Source organism: Leptinotarsa decemlineata, unplaced genomic scaffold, assembly GCF_025532065.1.
Source record: "Leptinotarsa decemlineata unplaced genomic scaffold, Ldec_3_MD MMD2_tig00001621_RagTag_RagTag, whole genome shotgun sequence".
Taxonomy (NCBI): Eukaryota; Metazoa; Arthropoda; class Insecta; order Coleoptera; family Chrysomelidae; genus Leptinotarsa; species Leptinotarsa decemlineata.
In genome coordinates this window covers 596,587-619,835 of record NW_027412566.1, presented here as the reverse complement: position 1 = coordinate 619,835, position 23,249 = coordinate 596,587, and the positions used below count along the sequence as shown (strand labels likewise).

The window sequence follows — 23,249 nt, the reverse complement described above, 5'->3', positions numbered from 1 at the left end:
GATATCGCTGAATTTGTTCGGCATGATGCTGGCACAACGATGGATAATTTCTTGCCGATAGGCATATTTTTTTCAGATACCCTCAGAAAAAAATCACTCGAAGATAAAACTGGTGTTCTAAGAGGCCTTTGATCGTACCACGTGTATATATCAATCAACCAGAAAACGTAGTTAGAAGGATTCCTGTTGAGACCAAATGTTCCCAACATTGATAGGAAGAATATGAATTGTTGTAGATTATCATCCATGAAGAAGTCTCTTGACATTCCTCTCCTGAGTGTTTGTGGGTAAATACAGGAATACTCAGATGCCGATTTTCACGAGACCAATGTCAAACAATTGATGGATTGTGACTCATCGGCATATTCCACATTTTTCGATCATTTTATCAATTAGACAAATGGTGATCTGTGACGAAATTGGCCTCTTTTCAAATGCAACAATGAATAGATTTATTGTATCTCGAATTTGTATATTTTTTTCTTTTGTGAACTTGAACTTCTAAGAGTCTGGAATTGGAACGGTGTTTCAATCAAATTGTTGATATCCCTTCGCGAACAAATATGTAATTTCTCACTGGTCGATTGCTATCGCAGGCCCCGTCCAAAATGCATTGCGATTCGCATGTCCGATTATATTTTCCATATACAGGGCTTTTCATGATGAGCGTTAATTAGCCGTTTCTGGCAAACTATTCAACGGATCAACCTGAAAATTCCACAGTATGCATAAGTCAATATGACCTACACGGCTAAAATATTTTAGATGAAGCGGCGTTGTTGCTTCTACTATAAAGTAGCGGCTTCTTTGATTTTTCAAATGGAACACCCCGTATAGTGCATTCAGCGCTACAAATGACAATCTTTTGAAGAGATTACATGTTTGTTTAAGTAGAGGTGGAGATGTGTTTGAACATATTCTGAAATACACTGACGATTAAATTAACTCAATAATTTATGGGTTTATTATTTTCAGTTCGTGTTTCAGTGTTAATAAAACTATTGTTTGAAGAGAAGTTTCATTCGATGGTTGAGGAGTATTTTAATAATTATCTTTTCATTGTATTATCTGTGACTGATTGAGAAACATCTAACGAAATCTGTTTTACAAAAATGAGTGACGAACAAGGAAACCATGTCAGTTTCCGTTTGAAACAGTTTATCTCGAAAACGGTTCAAAATAGAAATAGTATTATCTGAACAAAGTTAATCTAAAATTGGATGTAGAGCTCAAAAATGTTGAAATATACAGGGTGTTCCATTCGAAAAAATTGAGTTCCACTCATTTTTTCATGAGATCAAAGTATCTGCATTTTTTGAAGACCCTGTATGAGGCAAATGAAAATATGACTCGGAGTAAAGATCCTCATAGTATCACCCCACTCCATTTCAAATTTGATGATTTTAGTGCAAGAGAGTTCAAGATTATCAGCATTTATGAAAGTTCATGTTTGGTAAAAAAAATATCGAAATTAATATATATCTCCTAAACGGTAATAGATAGGTAGAGAGAAATAGTATATGAATTTGTTGACAAAGTGATAATGAATCATAATATGATATTATATACGGAGTGTTCCATTTGAAAAATCAAAGAAGCCGCTACTTTATAGTAGAAGCGACAATGCCGCTTCGTCTGAAATATTTTAGGCGTGTAGGTCATATTGATTTATGCATACTGTGAAATTTTCAGGTTGATCCGTTAAATAGTTTGTCAGAAACGGTTAATTAACGCTCATCATGAAAAGCCGTGAATGTATATTATAACCTATGAACGATTCATACATTTTTACTTACTTATTTTGTGGCTCAAATCTCTTTTCTCGATCTTTTTTGCTATAAAAAAAAACAGTTACATTAAAATGGATTTGATGAGTGTGATAAACATTTTAGTCTATCCAGGAAATAAAAAAACTAAATCATAAAAACGTTTTTTATAGTCTTTTATAAAGTCTTTCATAGAGCATTTTATAGACTCAATGAACGTACCCTCGGAATTATCTTCTGGTTTGTGGAAAAAGCGTTTCACATGATCTTCAGTACCATCTGAAAAGAAAACTTAGATAAATTTTTTAAAGGTGTTGTTTGTCTACGAAAAGTAATACACAAAGTTATGGGTCAGCTTTTACTAGTTATTCACCTCGAGATGAATAATATAGGTGTTAAAACAGAACTGCTCTTCACTTTCGAATGTTATATTTGAGCATCGACTATTTCGAATATTCCACAAAATTACTCGAGTAGTCTTGAATCTTTGGGCCTTACCAAAATTTCAACTGATCCAAATGATGGAGAGCAAAACATACTAAGAATATACGAGTAAATATATTTTATACCGATACAACAACCATTAAGAAAGTTGATATGAACCCGTAAGTATATTTTTTCAGTCATTTCGAACCTACTTATTTTGAAAATAATTTGAAATTTTGGAATGAGATATGACAAATTTCACGAGTAATAGAATTTTCTTGAAAATTATCAATAAGACATGAAACAACTGAATAATGCAAGAGAATCTTCGAATAAAGTTTCTGATGCAATTTTACATAAACCATTTGGAATAATATAATAGTTATAAGATGGTTATCAGTTCAAAAAAATCGAAAAAAAGTAAACTCACCCCTAGTCTTATGTACAGATGCTTTAGCATGATGACCATCGTCTTGGATACCCTCTGAAAACCAATAATTGATTGTTGATTGTTGATAATTGATTTCAATTTAAAAACCACCGGCAGATAGCTGTTTCAGCCTATTGGGCATCGTCAGTACCGGGCAGGTGGTCCTCGATTGAAGACAAAATGTCAATAAACAAGAATAAAAATAACTGCGTAAACGCAAGCGAGACATAAGTGGAACCCAAGTCAACTTGCCAAGTTTCTATGTTAGTGTTGGTGGTTGTGGAATTAGCCGTGGTGGTAGTGCGCCCGACTCACGATCGGAAGACCGTGGGTTCGATTCCCGCTTCGACCAGATATTTTTGTCGAGAGAATTTATCTGGTTGAAGCTGGGATGATTCTGCAACCGTGTTAGGAATCACACGTTAAAAGGTAAGACCTCGTTAGTCCTTAGCTCGCACAAGTTACTCAACTTCTGAGACTTGTCGTTCGTATGGGGGGGACAGCTGATTAACGGAAAAACAGATTTTAACACAGATTTTTTTCAACCGACAACTGCAGTAGCAGAAATTTGGAAAGCTAACCTGGAATGCCATCGGAAAACGAATACACATAATAGAAATAAATAGCTTGAAAAAGTTTGGAATGAGGAATGACAAATTGTAGTATTTGAGCTGATAAATTTTACGAGAAAATAATAGAATTTTCTTGAAAAATACCTATAAGACATGAAACAACTGAATACATCAAGATAATTTTACATAAATATTCGTATTAGTTCAAAAAAAATCGAAAAAAGTAACCTCACCCTTAGTCTTATCTCCGGATGCTTTAGCATGATGACCAACGTCCTGGAAACCCTCTGAAAACCAATAAATCTTTTATCATATATATCATATATTATATTATCATATATATATATATATATATATATATATATATATATATATATATATATATATATATATATACACATCGCCAAAATTCTTGGACCCCCCTCATAAATTGTAAAAAAAATATTTATCATGGCTGGTTTTTTGTACATTTCATCTCCATTTCTTTCACCTGTGCTAGACATGCAAAAATGTTTACAAAAACAATTTCCTGTAATTTTAAATATCAATGTGATACCAAGTGATTCATATTGATTGAGCATGTTTGAGTGATTGTTGAGTTCTTCATTGCAATTATTCCTGGCAATAGAATTTCAATGTTCCATAGAGCAAGAATAGTGGCTTTGCATGATGAAGATCTGCCGAATCATCAAATCGCGGATAGGCTAAGGATTCCCCGCGCTTCAGTTACCCGAATATTGCCTTTGTACAAGGAAACCAACTGCGTTGACTGAAGACGTGGAACTCGGAACAAACTCATTTAAGAAGAACGTTTGGTCGATTGATTTCCAGTACCACAATACAGCGGAGACTTGCTACAGCCAAATTTGCATCAGGAGTACCCAGGCTACTTCCCAGACACATAGCCGCTCGTCTACAGGGGGCACAGGAATACAGAGACTAGCTTTTAGCTCAGTAGTGAAATGTCCTTTCTTTGGACGAAACCAGATTTGGTTTAGTTAGTGATAGTCGGCGACACAGAGGTTGGAGAGGGCCAGGGCGACAAGAAAGACTATCTTTCGCCAGAGAAGTCGTTCCATACCAAGGAGGATCAGTAATGTTTTAGGGCGGTCGTTGTACCCAGCTTATTCCCATTCCAGATACTATAACAAGGGATAGATATGTTCGAAACATTATTAAAACCATTATTTATAGAGCCAATTTCATTTTCATAAATGAAAATGCTAGAAGAGTACAAAATGCACCAGAGATTGAGAATATTCAAAGAATACGTGGCCAGCAAATCCACCAGATATGAATCCCATCAAGCACGTGTGGGATTTTGTCAAACGAGCAATCTCAAACAGAAGTAATCCTCCTAACACCCTCCCGGAACTCACACTCGCGGCCCAAGAAGAATGGAACAACATCCCAATGGATACCATTAACGCCCTCATCGTTTCCATGCTCAGGCGAGTTAACACCTTACTGCAGAATTGGAGAGGACACACCTAACATTAATGCATTTTTGATTTCGCTCTAAATGGATAAGTACTATTCTGATAATGTCCATATTGATTTCAATTTGAGAGCCACCGGTAGACAGCTGTTTCAGCCTATCGGGCATCGTCAGTACCGTGCAGACGGTCCTCGATTAAATTGAATAACTGCTTAAACGCAAGCGAGAGATAAGTGGAACCACCTATTGGTGTGACAACCAAGTCAACTTGCCAAGTTTTTATGTCAGTGTTGGTGGTTTGACAAATCAACCGACAACTGCGGTAGCACAAATTTGGGAAGCTGATCTGGAATGCCATCGGGAAACGAATACACCTAATAAAAATAACTGCGTAAACTAATAAAACATATACTCCTTTGAATGTAAATAATGCAGATACTTTACTCAAACCTACTCAAAGTTATGTTGAAAATAGCTTGTAGTGTTTGCGGCTGATAAATTTCGCGAGTATGTGATATATTTTTCTTGAAAATTACCAATAAGACTTGAGACAACTGAATACTGCAAGAGAATCTTCGAATAAAGTTTCTGATGCAATTTTACATAAATATTCGTATTGACCATCTGGAATAATATAATAGTCATAAGATGGTTATGAGTTCAAAAAAATCGAAAACGTAATCTCACCCTTAGTCTTATCTCCGGATGCTTTAGCATGGTGACCAACGTCCTGGACACCCTCTGAAAACCAATAAATCTTTTATCATATATAATACACACATCGCCAAAATTCTTGGACCCCCCTCATAAATTGTAAAAAAAATATTTATAATGGCTGGTTTTTTGTACATTTCATCTTCATTTCTTTCACCTGTGCTAGACATGCAAAAATGTTTACAAAAACAATTTCCTGTAATTTTAAATACCAATGTTTAAAAAGTGATTCATATCGATTGAGCATGTTTGAGTGATTGTTGAGTTCTTCATTGCAATTATTCCTGGCAATAGAATTTCAGTGTTCCATAGAGCAAGAATAGTGGCTTTGCATGATGAAGGTCTGCCGAATCATCAAATCGCGGATAGGCTAAGGATTCCCCGCGCTTCAGTTACCCGAATAGTGCCTTTGTACCAGGAAACCAACAGCGTTGACTGGAGACGTGGAACTCAGAACAAACTCATTTAAGAAGAACGTTTGGTCGATTGATTTCCAGTACCACAATACAGCGGAGACTTGCTACAGCCAAATTTGCATCAGGAGTACCCAGGCTACTTCCCAGACACATAACCGCTCGTCTACAGAGGGCACAGGAATACAGAGACTAGTTTTTAGCTCAGTAGTGAAATGTCCTTTCTTCGGACGAAACCAGATTTGGTTCAGTTAGTGATAGTCGGCGACTATCTAGAGAAGTCGTTCCATACCAAGGAGGATCAGTAATATTTTGGGGAGGTCGTTGTACGCAGCTTATTCCCATTCCAGATACTATGACAGGGGATAGATCTGTTCAAAACATTTTTGAACCCATTATTTATGGAGCTTGAGCATCGCTCAGGAATTGTTGAATGACGTTAACGGCGATCCAGATTGGCTCCAAAAGGTCATAACTGGTGACGAATTATGGGTATACGGTTATGGTACCTCTGGTATTGTGGCTTTTTGTCCAAAAACAACTCCGTAATCGTACCTCAGCCACCGTATTCGCCAGATTTTTCCCCTACGACTTTTTCCTGTATCCAACATTGAAAAGACCCATAAAAGGACGACGAATGAGTTGATGAAAACCCAATCGTTTAGCAAGCTCAAGGCCATACCGAAAAGTGCTGATCAGAACTGCTTCGAGAATTGGTATAAGTGTATTATATCTGTAAGGAACTACTTTGGAAGGTACCAAGTAGAAACTAATGAAAAATGAATATTTTTTGTGAAAAATGAAAAGTAACCTTTGAAGGAACATATTTTTCTTTTCATGACTATAGACAAGTGCTGAATTATCTTTCGAAAATAACCTCACCTCTAACTTTTCTGAAGGGAGCTGAAACAATATGCCCGACTCCATGGACTGCACCTGAAAAAATAAAAATTATTCATCAGTGAAACTTGATTTGGAATCAGTTTTATACTTTTTATAATTGAAGGAAAATCTAACCGTGTAATTTATTTCAACAAAATGTTGAAATAAACTACACCTTCGGGGAGTTTGCCACTTCGATATGACGATTTTTCGAGGTTCCAACTGGAGAAAATTCAGAAAATTTAACGATTTCTCGTAGGGCAGCTCTGTGTGCTTATATAAATATAGCTTCCCAGTTTCTATAACTCTTCTTGGGGTAAATGAAAGTAGACGAAAGTGTGGAACGCACCCAGTTTTGACAATTTTTGTAAAGTTTGAGTAGGGTGAATGATTATTTTTTTGGCTCACTTGCTACTTGTACAAAACGTTCCTTTTTCCCAAAGTTATAACTTTCCTAGCAAGATAGATTCTGCCGAGAAAGTACCAGGAGAAGACAATTCAAAAGCTCGCGTGAACGCATTGTCGAAATTATTTCTTGTAGCAAGGTTGGCAAAACTGTCTTACTTCGACGGCGAATGGATGAATGATACACAGTTTTGGTTTCATTAACCATTTCCTGGTACTTTCCTGACCTTGTAGTACGTACTGTTATGAACGCAATTGTTTATGGATTTGAATGAAAGTGTTATTCAATTTCTTTAGAATCCTTTTAGGAGGGACATTTTCATTTACTCTTCCATTTACTCTTTTCATGATTATAGACAAGTGCTGAATTATCTTTTAAAAAAAACCTCACCCTTAATTGCTCTGAAGGGAGCTGTAACAATACGCCCGACTCCATGGACTGCGCCTGAAAAAATTAAAATCATCAATGAAACTCCTACTTTTTCGTCTTGGCACCAAAAAGTAACCTTACCCTTAGTCTTGTCTACGGATGCGCTCTCATGATGACCATCGCCCTGGACGCCCTCTGAAAATCAATAATAACCCTTTCATCATATAATATATATATATATATATATATATATATATATATATATAATCCAGAGAGGTTAATGCAGTCAAGCTGCTGGAAAATGATTCCAAGAAAATCAAAAGATAAATAGGTGAGTACTATTTTGATCATTCCTATATTGATTTCAATCTAAGAGCCACTGGTAGACAGCTGTTTCAGCCTATTGGGCATCGTCAGTACCGGGCAGGCGGTCCTCTGTTGAAGACAAAATGTGAATAACCAAGAAAAGTAACTGCGTAAACGCAAGCGGGACATAAGTGGAACCACCCCAGTCAACTTGCCAAGTTTTTATGTCAGTGTTGGTGGTTTGACCAATCAACCGACATATGCAGTAGAAGAAATTTGGGAAGCTAACCTGGAATGCCATCGGAAAACGAATCCACTTAATGAAAATTACTGCATAAACTAATAAAACTAATGAAAAAATTATTTTGAAAATGGCTTGAAAACTTTTGAAATGATGGATGACAAATTTCAGTATTTAAAGCTGATAAATTTTACAAGAATATAATAGGATTCGTAGGTATAGACAATATGGAAATGATAAATACATTCATTATCAATAAGATGATTATAATTTCATAAAAATCTAAAAAAAGTAACCTCACCTTTAGTCTTTTCTGCGGGTGCTTTTCCATGATGACCAATGCCCTGGATACCCTCTGAAAAAAACGAGAATAACTCTTTTATGATATGTAAAACACGGATCAAAGGATCAAAACTCGATATACACAAAAAATGTGGGGACCTAATGAAACATATACTTCTTTGAATGTTAATAATTCAGATACTTCACTTGAACCTAGTTAAAATTATTTTGAAAATAGCTTGAAAACTTTCTGAATCAGGGATGACAAATATTAGTATTTGAGCTGGTAAATTTCACGAGAATATGAGATTTTCTTGAAAAATGCCAATAAGATATGAAACAACAGAAGACAGCAAGTGAATTTTCGAATGAAGTTTCTGATGAAATTTCATACAAATTTGTAGGTACAGACTTTATGGAAATGATAAACACATTCATTATAAGAGATGATTATAAGTTCATGAAATCGAAAAAAAGTAACCTCACCCTTAGTCCTTTCTACGGGTGCTTTTACATGATACCTTCTTAGCGACTGGAGAAATGTACAGTGAAATGGAATAACGGGGTCTCTCAGTCAAAAAATCAAAAATCAAAACTCTGCTTTACTTTACTAAGCTTTCGCTTCTAGTGGGAAGCTTCACAGGGCCTATAATTTATTGAATTGTGGACTTTTTTGCCAACAAATAAAATTACAATTCATACTTATAGTAAAAATGAGTAAAAAACAATAAATTGAACATATAAATCGACGGAGGAAAGTAAAGCATTAATGGATTTTTTTGGTTTGACAAATGTCATACCTTCACATAATGGGCATGATGATTTGATAATCATCATATATATATATATATATATATATATATATATATATATATATATATATATATATATATATATATATATATATATATACTTATATATATATATATATATATATATATATATATATATATATATATATACATATATATATATATATATATACATATATATATATATATATATATATGTATATATATATATATATATACAGTAATTTTCAATATTCAGCTAATGTTTCTTTATAATATGAATATATGTTACAAAAAGAACTTGAAGCTTTATAACTCCTATTTATTATATGCGAGCGGTTTCGACAGGTACGAAATGAAAATTGATGAATGAATTTTTTTTTATGAAAATTCACCTTTGAAAACTATATACAAACTATATAATATTTTCTGAATTAACTTTGTAAAATAACCTCACCTCTAACTTTTCTGAAAGGCGCTGCAACAATATGCCCGACTCCATGGATTGCACCTGAAAAAATAAAAATTATCAATGAAACTTGATTTGAAATCAGTTTGATACTTTTCATTCTTGAAGAAAACTCTCATTTCAACAAAATATGACAACGGTCACCTTCAGAGAGTCTCTGAAGTGAATTTTTCAACTGACACTTTGATATGACCATTTTTCAAATACAGCATTTTAGTTTATGGCATTTATAGTTTCAAATATAGCATCTTAGTTACGATAACTTTCTTTGGAGTAAATGAAAGTAGACGAATGTGTGAAATCTGAACGCTCCCGATTTTTTGTTACAACTTTCATAGAGTTGAAGTAAGTTAAATTATCATTTTTCTGAAGTTTTTTTTTGAGTTACAGTTACTCAAAAGTCAAATATCGACTATTTCAGTAACCCACCTCTGCTAATGAAATGACATCTTCATTTCGTGACTGTATGCTGGGAATTTGCCACTTTCAATTGTACAAAACGTTAATTCTTCTGAAAATCGTAACGTTTCTAGCAAAATACAATTTGCTAAGAAAATATCATTTTAAAAGCTGCGTGAACGACTGTCGAAATTATTTCTTTTAGCTAGGTTGGCAAAACTGTCCTCTACACTCACGCGGAGTTTGAGCGGCATCCGTTACTTAATATAGTTACGTTAATTCTTCTGAAAATCGTAACGTTTCTAGCAAAATACAATTTGCCAAGAAAATATCATTTTAAAAGCTGCGTGAACGACTGTCGAAATTATTTCTTTTAGCTAGGTTGGCAAAACTGTCCTCTACACTCACGCGGAGTTTGAGCGGCATCCGTTACTTAGTATAGTTACGTTAATTCTTCTGAAAATCGTAACGTTTCTAGCAAAATACAATTTGCCAAGAAAATATCATTTTAAAAGCTGCGTGAACGACTGTCGAAATTATTTCTTTTAGCTAGGTTGGCAAAACTGTCCTCTACACTCACGCGGAGTTTGAGCGGCATCCGTTACTTAGTATATTCAAAGTACTCAATTTGTTGATTGACCCCAAAAAGAAACTGAATCACAGTTTCTTTCAACTTCATAAATAGTTTCGCGCCGATGTTCTACTAAAGAGCTTGACATTAGATTTAGATGCATCAACAGATAGACAGTATACAGTTGACAAGGATAATAACATATCGAGATCGGTACTGAATTGCCATAGGGCCTCGTTAATTGAATTCACGTCGGATTCCATGTACAGCTGAGTATCGCCGGCATAACAATGCATGGTTACAAATTGCAGTGACCTATAAAATTGAGATGTGTATAAAACAAACAAGAGAGGGCCCAATATTGAACCTTGAGGAACACCGTTTTTAGTTTGTATCAAATCAGATTTTTCATTACTATACACAACTCTTTGAAAACGATTGCAAAGATAACTTTTCAGTAGTGCTACAGCTTGTATTAAAAACCCTAGGTAGCAAAAAGGAGTTCATGTTGTATGCGATCGAACGCCTTGGAATAGTCCAATAATATCAGAAGACAGAGTTTGTTATTTATTATCAATAGATCTGTGCACAACATTCACAACTTTCAGGAGAGCAGACGTACTAAAATCAATAACGATAAACTTGATCACGAACACTTTGATCAATAAATACGTAAAATTTTTGTACGAGCACTGAATAACAACTTACCTGACACAATTTTTTTCGATGTTCCTACAACATGGTTGACGTTCTCAATTTTATCTGAAAAATCAAAATGTTCAACTATATAATTCAATAATGATGCTGATCATTCTATTCTAACATTCAAAGAATCTACAAATGTATTTTTCATGTGTTCACTGGGTTATTCACCATTCGAATCCAACACCACTACTGAACATTGGATAATCTGACAGACAAGTGCGCACACATTCGTCAATTAGGTCTGATGAGTACCACAAGGATCTGTTCTACGACCTCATTTTCAAAGACAAGTGATATAAACAACAAACAACGAACGGAATATTCAAATATGATATCACAAAATTCATATTCCTGATCCGATTGCAAGAAAGATATTGCTCATGACACCATTTTTCATTTAAATAGACAGTCCGTGATATGGCGTGATAGCTAGATAGATTCTTTAACGACCTTCCACTGCTTCGCACGGGTGCAATTTATAGAATTTCGTCGGAACTCCTCGGGAGAATGTACAATGTGGCTTATGTACTGTGGGCCTAAACTCGCCATCCCTATTCTACAGTCACACAAGTCAATTTGTTTTGAATTGATCCATTACATGCATTACATCCATTACATGCATTATATTACATGCAAATATTATCAAAGGCGTCGTTTATAACGCAGGAACTACAATGCTGGAGTTTGTCGCTATATTTTTATTATTATAGGTGGACGTGGCTTGAATCCTCTCAATCGGATTACAGGACCTTGTTTGTAAATAATTAGGGGCAAGTAGCCAGATTTCATTGTTCATTACCTCTTCTTTTCTTCTGAAAATATCCCTACGTTTTTGAATCTCTAATACCTCTCTATATACTCTTGGATAGTAATTTTGAGTTTTATCGAGTATTACTGTATTTTCGAATGAGATGAGGCTCCAATGTGGATCTACCCGCAGCTACAAGGAATCTGGTATACCCCGGATGGTGATGCAGGTTCTCTGGGGTCCTTAACTGACCTTGGGCTTTCACTGATAATTTTCGTAGGCGTCAATACTGGTTTCACTTCATATTTTTCCAAAATTCTCCCAATTCGGTCTGTAATATTTTCAACATAGAGAAGAAAAGCTTTTCCCTTGACTAGCCTAGGTGGCCTAGGTGGGGTTACTTTGGCTTTCTCTCTTCTGGGTCGTATGGCTCACTCAAAATATTATTTGCAGTATACATTCACTTTGAAGGCGTTTTTTTAGGTGTTTTTCTCAAGAAGACTCCTAGGTCCACAGATACGTCGTGCTTTCTCAGCCAACGTTTTGATTACTCTGTTGCTGGTGGTTACAGCCTTCAGACATAACACTATCAAATCAGGATTGTAATGGACTCTTATCAGTTATTGAATGAGGTTACAGTTCCGGAGTAGAAGATTTGGAAAATATAATGAAAGAATTTATATGTGTATTCATTCAATGATATCAATTTGATATGCATACGCTCTCAAGAACTTTCGTAAGAGTTTTCAGTTGGTTGGTGTTTCGATTTTCTTAGGGAAATATCTGCAGCGAGAATTGGCAATCATCATCTCAAGAAATGGAATTGATTGACAAGCAGAGGTCCTGTATGAGAACCTTGCGGGACCCCAGAGCGAACACTATGTGTTCATGAGGAGTGAAAACTTCGAATTTATGATAGTGATTGAACTCTGAATCGTAAAGCTTAAATCTTCTCGTAGAGAAGGCTGTATCATTATTTTATAAAGTTTGCATGAGGTTCAAGTTGATTCGTTCAGTGAAAGTATTGTTCTCTTGTAGATACTTTCATTATCATGATTGAAATTGACAATTGAGTTTAATTTCATTGAATACGTAATGAGTAAACAACGAAACAATGTTCGAGGTGCAGTTAGTGAATTAATATACGCCCTCGTTGACTATTACTCATCACGTTGTATGCTTATCAGCACTGAAAAGGGTCTGATAAAAATCTAAAATGGACTACCACTTGATGAAAACAAACGAAGGGGTAGTTTCAAGCTCTTTGTGAGTGTAATTCAAATAAAGAATTGTATGAAATAATCTATTTGATCTTACTTACAAAAGGGTCGTGAAACCAAACCATTCTATTAACAGAGTTGATAGAGCAATTCATATGAAGGTATAGTCCAAGTAACCCATATTGTGCATACTTAAAGTGTCGGCGCACTCAAAGCTAAACAAAACAATACAAAGAAACAAAGCCGCTGCCAACTAGTCCACGTGGACTGAAGAATTGGTGGTTTGTATTGGATGATTTTTACTAGTTGAGTCTTATGATTGGCTGAAGAGTCATAAAATTAAATTTGAAGTCATGTTACGGTGACGAATAGAATTTGGGGATAAGTATTACCGTTGTGTCAATGTTCAGTTCAGGAACTGATCGCGATTTGAGTGTTGAAATTCGATATTGGTGCGATTATAATTACTTGAAATTTTTGTTATCTGTTTAAAATATGGCATCCTTGGACAAGTAGCAATAACGAGTGTGATAAAACGCAGTTTTTTTCTGTTTAGTGACTCCAATAGCGATGTATAAGAATCTACATGTCAAGTTTGGTTTCGAGGAAAACAAACTATTACAAGCAACATCACATTTGACAGAAATTCCTTTCTCAACTGTACGTGATATAGTGAAAAACAAACCTTATGAACGCAAGACGCGATGTGATACGTTTTTCCCAAAACCTGTAGATGTTCATCTAATAAAATCATTGAAAAAAAAACAATATACAACTGTTACAAAAGCAATGAGAATCCTACAACTGATATCATAAGGAAGAAATTGAATATTTCCGGCCATAACGTGAGCTGCTGTGACAATCTTCAGAATTGGATAAAGAAATCAGGATTTAGATTTTAAATAATACTCAAACGTTTAACAGTTATGGAAAGCAAAAGAATAGTGGAATTGCGTAACAAATACCTAGAACAACTAAATAAATATAGACAAGAACAACGGCTACTTTTCTATTTGGACGAAACTTGGTACGACACTCACGACATAGTTACGAAAGGGCGGACTGTGTACGCCTAACATGCCTACCAACAAAGGATCGCGACTAATCATTGTGCATTGCGGAGAAAATGAAGGATGAATTCTGAATTCTTTGAAATTATGTGGAAAACAACTTGAGCACTGCAATGTTGACTATCATAAGAACATGGAAGCTAATATTTTCATGACAGCTCATCAAAGTATCGAAAAAAAATTCGAGGCAAGATGAAATACAAAGTTTTTAATGGATATCAATTTGTATTTTGAAGATTACTATACCAAAAACCAATTACCTACTTGAAGTTTTACATACAAAAACATTTGAAAAGTATGGACACACCATACTGAGACGTCCCTCCTATTTTTGTGTTTTCATCCCATTTCAATCATCAGGCGAAAAAATAATTTTCCAAAATTCTATAAGAAGGTAATAGAGCTAATTAAAGAAGAAGTATTCAATATTACCGAAAAAAACTGGTAGAAAAGGATTAAATAGTAATTTTAGTTGAAAGAGAATATATGGAGATTGGACACTTCCATATTAATGGTCGAAATGAATTCATTATTGATTTAAATGGACGACAGTGATAGTAAAATAGAGAATATGGAAGAGGAATTATCAGAAGCTCTCGAAGAAAGCTTGTGAAGTGTTTTTGAAGCGATCGATTGTTTATATATAATATAGTTACTGTGATTCTTATATAATCAGACATGATTATTGAATGACAAAATTAGTTAGCTCCCTAACTATATTATTGAATGGGAACTGTTGGAAGATAGGTTGCACTATATCGTTTACTTGAACTAGACAACAAGTCGAGCAGTTTTCTTGTTTGGAAGCAGTACTTGTTTTGGATTTATTACACGCCAAAGGTTTCAGTTCCACCTTTCAAAATAAAACAGGTTATATCTCTGGCTGAAACTTCGAGATATAACATTTGTCTTCGCAGATAACGCTCATACCACTGATGATGTATGCCTCAGTAGCAGACGAAACACTTGATACTACAAGTTAAATTCGACCACAGCCTAGTAGCCCGGATTGTTTTCCATGTAGGGAAGTTTGTTATATAGTTTCTTCGAAATGTGAATACAAAGAAAAAAACTGAAAGTCTATTCTCAAATTAATATTACTGGAGTTTTTTCCCAACACCAAACCGTTATTTTAACACCTCGACACGTGTTTCGATCACCTTCCAGAGGAAGATCAAACTTTTTCTCCCTCTTGAAGATGATCACTTGGTGATCGAAACACGTGTCGAGTTGTTAAAATAACGGTTTGGTGTTCGGATGAAACTCCAGTAATATGTATTACTACACCAAAGGTTCTAAACAGCGCATCACAAGTATGTTCTTGATTAATTCATTTCTGTAGTTTACCTTTGAACAAATCTTTCGTTCCTCCCCTGAGAATTCCCAATATTCCTGAAACAAAAACTTTACATTAAACAATGGAAAAAAAGTGAGAAATATCAACAACAGTTTTTTTGTGTCGAATGCACCTCGTGCTATAAACATTCTACACACACGATTTGAAAGAAAAAATACTGTCAATATGAATGTTGAATCAGAGGAAAATCACTTCTTCTCTTTCAATTCATACCGAAACATGCATAATGGAATCGAAATTCATCTCTTCCAAACTATAAACAGTTCTAGTAAAAAGATAGTCAAACGGCTGGGATGGAATTTCAGTTGTATGGATATTTTTTATGACCTGTCATTGTGAAAAGAGGATATGCATGTTTCTGTTACGGTGACATAAAGCCGTAAAGTTTTTGCAAGGTCAGTTATCCAGAAAGTTGATGATGAAAAAACTAGAGTTTTCACCCGAAAGTACAACAGAAAATTTAAATTTTTCATCAGAAGTGATCTCCACAAATTTAATTTGGAAAATATATCACGACATGCTTCGCTAACACAGTAGATTTATCAACACTAGTTTGAATAATACAAGTTGCTTCTTACACTACTATTTATATACTACAGTTAACCATAATCAATACTAAAAATTACCTAAACCTCTACCAGAGGTACCTTTTCTTCAATTATGATACCTGTAGCATATTACCTCACTTCTACATCAATAATAATTCTTTCTCGGTTTTTCTAAGAAAACAAGTTCAATAATGGTGATCTATTCAAATCCAGTTGGTCAATCATTAGAATGTTTGAATTCGTAAGTTCATTAATTTTCATTGCTTCCAAATGATTCAGTTTCAAACCTTTATTTTCTATGTGTAAAATTTTGAATTCTTTGTTAAAGATATGATAATCTTCTAAAAGATGATTTGAATATGTTGAACTTATTTTCTTATTTACATAGCTCATATGATGTTCCTGGATTCGATTCCTAAATGTTCTGCTAGTTAGACCAATATATACTTTAGGACACGTTACACACTTTAATTTATATACTCCTAATTTCCCAACGTATTACTTGTTCTATATGCAATTTTAATATCTTGTTTCCTCAAAAATGAAGCCACATTTTCCGTTGTTTGTCCAAAATACGTTAAAGGTCTATAATTTGGATCAACTAACTTATCAACAGGAAAAACGTCTCAAATCGCTTTTGCTTAGACTTTTTTGTCTACAGTATACTATATTGTGTAGCGTTTCTACTTCATATTATGTGGCCTGGCCGTTTTATCAAAATCACGTAGACACTCATATGGTCGGAAATTCATCCAGTGAAGCAACAACCAAGCCACATATTTTAACTATACATTCGAGGTGTGTACACGCGGCTTAACATGAGTAGCTTGGAATGAATACACCTCCAGAAATTGTTTTTTATTGTTTCAAAGTCCATATAGTTTTTTCATTCCATTGTTAAACTGGTTAGGATTTCCAATGTATGGACATTACTATGACAGTAATCGATGTTTTTATGTTGTGAGTTGAAGAGTTCAGTTCAAAACTATATACTCACTTTTGTCTGCATGTACGTTGTCCTTGACGAAATTTGTTACCAATTCTCCTCCTTCCCACACTCCATCTGAAACAGAATAATTATTTTTACCGCGTGTGAATTGTATTTATTCGAAGGATTTGAAATTATCACAATATTTCATGAAAATAAGATCAACGAGTCTATAGAATGTCTCATAAATATATGTATCGACAGGGAATATATAGGCAATGCAATATAGAGAGCTATGGGCCAATATGCATCATTCTTATCCGTTACGAAGTAAGATATCTTGAGATTGAAAACTCACTGGGTGTATCATAGTTTAAATACCAGTCTAGAAAATTCTTTGTGAGAAAACTTCACGATTTGGAGTTCCACAAAGCGCTGTTTTGAGGCCCATATTGTTCATCACATATGTTTGATGAAAATGTATATTTGATGTTTTTTGCATAAAATCTATGTCATGGTGGGGAAAGCTCCATAGGTTCATCAAAAACAAAGAGTATCCCAGATTCAAAGTAGGTGAAAATTCCGGGGTTCAGAAGCTGTCAGAATACTCGGTATTCATCTAGTTTCCTGATGAAACTAATATGGGCGCGAATGTCTCAAAAAAGTATATGACAATTGTCCCAAAAATTGTCATGGCACTGTGTACTGGTAACTTTGAATTACTGTTCAGTTTTTCTTACTGTTTTTTGGGTATATAAAGTTCTACAATCTTTCTTCAGCGGTCGACCATTCGGAAAATGATCTTTTTTCGTTCTCAACACCTGACATTCAAATCATCTAAAGGAACAATCAAGTATGCCCACTGACTATATGTGAAAAGTTTTCTTTCCTTATACCAGAAATTGGGCAAATTTCGGATATGCGGTTGGTTACCTCGTTCACAGGCAGATAGGACGATGACAAACCTGTCCTTTGTTGTCCGCTTCAGCCTAGTTCGAGGAATGATACTCTGAAGGAATTCGCTTTCCAATTATCGGAAATCATCGACTTTATGTTGATGATAGACACTGCCTTGCACTGACGAGTGACCAAACAGCCCGAAACCGGTCTGCAAATGTGTTCCAATAATTGAAAATCTATTGCGGCAGTTGTAGGTATAGCCCACAGCATATGCAGGAATAACTTCAGTGAAGAAGTGGAATACCTTGAAGTGACCTTGAGATCGAATGGTTACAGTGCCTCCTATCAGGAAAGCCATGAAACCCAAGAACACCATGGTTCAAGAAGCGAAAAAGAATCAGATGGTTGCACGCGCATATTTACCGTTTATCCCTAGGGTCACGGACAGAATTGGAAAATTATTGGGTAAACGCGACATCAAAACAGTCTTCAAACCCACGAGGAAGATACAACAAAGCCTCAGGTCAGTTAAAGACAAAAGAGACCAATTATCAGCAGCAGGGGTCTATCACATACCGTGCACTTGTGAGAAGGTATATATCGGAATCACCAAACGATCCATGGGAACAAGACTGAAAGAGCATAAAAGGAACTGCAGACTAAGCCAAGCGGACAAGTCAGCTGTGGCAGAACACACACTGAGTGAAGAAGACCACATAATTTTGGGATACTATAGCCGACTGGTACGGGAGGCAATAGAGATCCACAAACACACGGAGAATTTCAACAGAAAAGAAGAAGCGGTGAACCTCAATCGAATATGGAACCCCATTTCAAGGAATTCGAGAATAACGAACAGAATGACAACAGGCAGCAAGATTGTTAATCTTCCAGGTTCAAGTACAGGTACAAGTGAAGGTACACGTTCAGGTACAAATACAGGTGCCAATACAACGGATTACCTGACAAGGCATAAATAAGCTTTACGAAGACTAAATGTTAGTCATCAGATAGCTAGCCATGATGGTTGAACCTCTGAAGAAGCTAGCCATTCGCGCCAGCGAAACGTCAGAAAGAAATTACAAATATCCACGGCTTTCAAACTCGAAAAACAGTGACACTCCAGTGAAGAATCCTGCACTGACACAGGTCGGATATAATTCAACGCCCTTCGTGATATTAACCAAGAGAGTAGTCGTTTTCTGATAGGTGTCAGTCCAATAACCTACAGTGTAGAGAGTTGTCCTGAACGAATTGTTTCTTTAGATGTTTTGATTTGTAGCCAGTCTTCAAGTATGCCCACTGACTATATGTGAAAACCTGAAATTCACTTTAAAACTTTTGCCTAAAATTGTGAATAGCTCTAATGCTATTGATAAAAGATTTGGAGCCATTCACAGCTTGAAAGCGAAAATTTTAAAGTGAATTTCAAGTTTTGAAAAAAGAAAAACAAACTTTCTGAAACGTCGACCACTATAGAAATAATTCAGAAGGTTATATACCCAAAAAAAGTAAGAAGTATTGAGACTTCCACAAAAAAAAACGTTTTTCAGAGGACATCTGCAGTATTTTTGCTGAAGGTATTTTGATATAGGCACTATCACCCTACATAGGAAGTGGGGGGGGGGAAATATAAATGTCAGAGGCCTTACAACGATGCAGAGATGCATGTCTATGAAAAAGGTGGCAGTTATTTTTCCAGAATGCCAAAATGTCATTTGCAATATTTCGTACTCCTCCAAAAATGGGAGACAGATCAGGAAATGGGCCAAACAGAAACATAACATGGAAAACTTTGAAGGCCTTGTACAAGAATCAAGGGCGTCTCCAACGGGGGCTTTGCTAGCTGCAAAGCGACCAAAGTGCGAGCAATTGACTTCCTTACCTATTGATAAATTCCGCATCGCATGACAAAACGTAAATAAATTCACAGGGTTTAATGTATATTGTAGAAAGTATTGAAATATTCAGAATAACATTAAGATCTTGACATCCGTTTTCAAAATCGCCGCCATTATCATCACGACTATATCAGATTTGCCATTAAACAGTGTAAAAATATGTAGGTAGGAGGTAAGTATGGGGTGTGTGTGTGTTGTGTGCATTGCATTTCTTTCTACGACAGCCGTTCACCAGCATTTACGTTAGTTTTGTATAATTTGTATGCGGCATACCCAAAGTAGAAGTAATTGTTACGAACATACAATTTTAATTGGTTTTGTGGACAATGCCATCTGTAAGTGTGAGAGTTCACAAGAAACACCTAAAGCCTACAGTTGAATAAATCGACTACAATTCTTGTAAAACCTAGTATTGCTACTCGACGCTAGATGGCGCTTGTTCAATGAACTCTCTGGAATTTGGTAGCAGTTTCTAGACCAAGTAGAATGTTAACGTACATTCTAGAATGATGTTTGATTTAGTTATTTTGCTGTCGAGGGCTTGTGAAGTTTCATACATTGATAGATGACATCTAAACAAACTAGAGCTGTATAACGGGTACCCTAGCTGAAGGCAGTTCAACATATTTTATAATTCAGATACTCACCCCTAGTTGAGTGTGCCACATTCGAAACAAAACTTGCAGCGGCGCCCACCTGTCCTGTAAATGAAAACAGTCAATTAGGGCGCAATATACGGAAATTGATTTATCAATTATTTCTTTCGTGTTATTTCTTTCGTGTAATTCAATTTTTTAATTGAAGCAGCTACTTCAAAAGGGCATTATCTTCCAGTTTGTGTCTGAAAGTCACTCCTTTGCATGATCTACACATATTTGTATTGTATCAAGATGGAGTAGTCAAAAGCCAAAAATTAATCACTACTGAAAATATAACCCCTTCAATCACTGATATGGTTTATTGCGATTTTCGCTGCGAAATGTTTACAAAAATGTGACACGTGTTTCGCTGTGCTGATCATCTTTCCATCACAATAAGCGGTATCAGTGGTTTTGTCGAATTACACCAGAAATCGTTTCGCAAAGTTGATAGAAATCGTTAAGGCTTCAATTATACGATATTAATTGGATTGAATAAAAATTCTAAAATGCTCTTACCTTTGACCAAACCTTCTACGGTGTCATCTAAACCTGACACTACATTCTTGACTATATCTGAAAATTATAATTATAATATGAATATACGGAATATATATAAACCTGCAAAACTGTAGACTACGACCAAAAAACCCAGAAAATAATTCATTTGGGTACCACTTCAAGTTTCCATCAGAAGTTTGATGTGAAAAAGTAGTCTACAGTTTTGCAGGTTTTTCCGGGTTTTCCTGCAGCTGAAAAAGCAAATGCGCCACTGGAATCAATGAAGTCGCCCCGGAGCGCCAATTAATTTTCATTGTTGTATTTATTTTATTTTTATCGTTGTTTTAATAAAAATTTAAGTATAAAAAATGTACATATTCAAAAGTAAAATACAAGGACGGTTCATTCGAGAATGGAAAAAAAACTCAGAATTTTATATTATCCTAGTTTCATCAAACAACATTTCGATCTAATTATCATTTGATGATGAAAAAAAATATACATTTATTCACAATATCCCCATGAGAAAGACTTTTCAACTGTTTTTTGATTGATTCTGAACCCCTATCTTTTCAAATTACCTTTCTAAAGAAATCTGAAAAACCTTATTTTGGGACGGTGCTACACGATATCCTCTAAATCAGTATGCAATTTGAAAAAGCCCAAAGTATTGATATGTAAGACTTGTATTCGTAAAACTTTTCTAAAACTCCACTTTTTCACATCAAACTTCTGATGGAAACTTGAAGTGGTACCCAAATGAATTATTTTCTGGGTTTTTTGGCCATAGTCTACAGTTTTCTGTGCCTGACGTTTCGCACAACTGAGGTAGACATCTCCAAAGGTAATGAGGTACTGAACACAGTGTCCTCATAGCACATACTACTCATTTGTGGTTCACGTCTCCGGTTCTATTCCATGGAACTTCATTATTGTTGGTTAGATCAATTGTTCTCATTCGTCCGATGTTGTTGATTTCCTCTTTCATTCGTAGAAAGAGCTCTGTGTTTTCGAATTTTTATATCGGCTTTCTCTTAAACTGATTTCACGTTGTGATTCTTCAGAAATCTCCCATTGAGGTCTATGAGATTCATATCTACCTAGCACCCCCGTTGCACTCCCTGATACAATTCTGATGTCTCTCAAATCTCTCTGGAGTCCTTGAAAAACCTTAGAGTCTTTCTGATGGTGTTCGTTGGTCTGAATATTGATTTTACGTTGTTTTCTTCCAGAATTTCCCATTGAGGTTCGTGAGATTTATATCTATCTCTGTATCTGTAGAGTGGGGAGGGTGAGTGTGAGACCACAGCACTTAGACCACATGTGACTCATTGTACATCCTTCCGAGGAATTGTCCTCCTAGGTCATCGTCCATCCTGTCGTTTCCAGGAAGGTGGACAAGTCACACACTCTCTTATTGACGATAACTCCGGGCACTCGCATAGTACATGCCTGATAGTCTCATATTCCTGTTCACACATCCTGCATAGAGGTGTGTCCCCTAGCCCCATATTATGGAGGTGTTTCCTTAGTTGACAGTGGCCAGTCAGAAATCCTGGTCATCGCCAGATATTTTTTCGGCGCCAGCTTCTCAGGGTCGCCCAAGTTGATCTTGACAAGACTGCATCCTTTGATTCCATCCCATCTCTTTAGAGATTGAGCATGGGTATGACGTTTAGCTAGTTCCGCAATTGTCCAAGTCATCAGGCCGTAGGTGTCACTGGGTCCTGAAATTCTCAGTCCAGTCGCTTCCTTGGCTGAAGATTCGGCAATGCGATTACCTTCACTCCTGTAGTGCCATTTAACCCACCTCAGGATAACATTATTATCTACCGAGGCTTTGGCTAAATCTTTGTGGCACTCTAGTACTAGCCCCGAGGTAACACGTTGTCTGTTCAAGGTTAATAGGGCTTGTCTACTATCAGTGCAGATTAAGCTATTTCAACATTGATTTATATCTATCCAGGACTCTCCTTCGTGGTCCCGAAGAAGATCATGGCTTCCAGCTTTAAGAGATTTTGTACATTCATTATGTTGCTCAAGGCCTTCTGTGGTCCTTGGATGACCTCAGACCCAATCTGCTGTTTTCTGTTGGCCTGAATTTTGATTTCACATGACAACCAAGGTCTGTGAAATTTCTATATGTCTAGAGTTACCTAGATACCTAGATATCATTTTTCCAGCTCGAACTCGGCTTCGCTATATACATTTCATTTGAAGGAGAATCTTGAGTTTGCAGTTACATTAAAACAACGTTT

At 35.7% G+C, this 23,249-nt stretch overlaps 2 protein-coding genes across 8 annotated transcripts in view; one reads left to right on the top strand and one right to left on the bottom strand.

Moving 5' to 3' along the window:
- rsh (Rap GTPase activating protein radish) overlaps positions 1-23,249 on the top strand; it is a 226,947-nt gene that overhangs the window by 161,106 nt on the left and 42,592 nt on the right. The window lies entirely within an intron of this gene.
- The window catches only part of LOC111514079 (uncharacterized), a 46,882-nt gene that overhangs the window by 19,116 nt on the left and 4,517 nt on the right, over positions 1-23,249 (bottom strand). For 3 of the 7 annotated variants that reach the window (XM_074176122.1, XM_074176126.1, XM_074176128.1), the window contains exons 3-17: positions 21,010-21,066; positions 20,500-20,553; positions 17,121-17,186; positions 15,566-15,610; positions 11,184-11,237; positions 9,494-9,547; positions 8,265-8,318; positions 7,558-7,611; positions 7,438-7,491; positions 6,642-6,695; positions 5,320-5,373; positions 3,428-3,481; positions 2,623-2,676; positions 1,989-2,045; positions 1,797-1,835 (exon numbers count right to left, since the gene is read on the bottom strand). In XM_074176122.1, coding sequence (XP_074032223.1) covers positions 1,797-1,835; positions 1,989-2,045; positions 2,623-2,676; positions 3,428-3,481; positions 5,320-5,373; positions 6,642-6,695; positions 7,438-7,491; positions 7,558-7,611; positions 8,265-8,318; positions 9,494-9,547; positions 11,184-11,237; positions 15,566-15,610; positions 17,121-17,186; positions 20,500-20,553; positions 21,010-21,066 — 804 coding nt within the window. The remainder of the gene's footprint in view (positions 1-1,796; positions 1,836-1,988; positions 2,046-2,622; positions 2,677-3,427; positions 3,482-5,319; positions 5,374-6,641; positions 6,696-7,437; positions 7,492-7,557; positions 7,612-8,264; positions 8,319-9,493; positions 9,548-11,183; positions 11,238-15,565; positions 15,611-17,120; positions 17,187-20,499; positions 20,554-21,009; positions 21,067-23,249) is intronic. The other 4 variants (XM_074176125.1, XM_074176123.1, XM_074176124.1 and 1 more) reach the window with 4 other exon arrangements.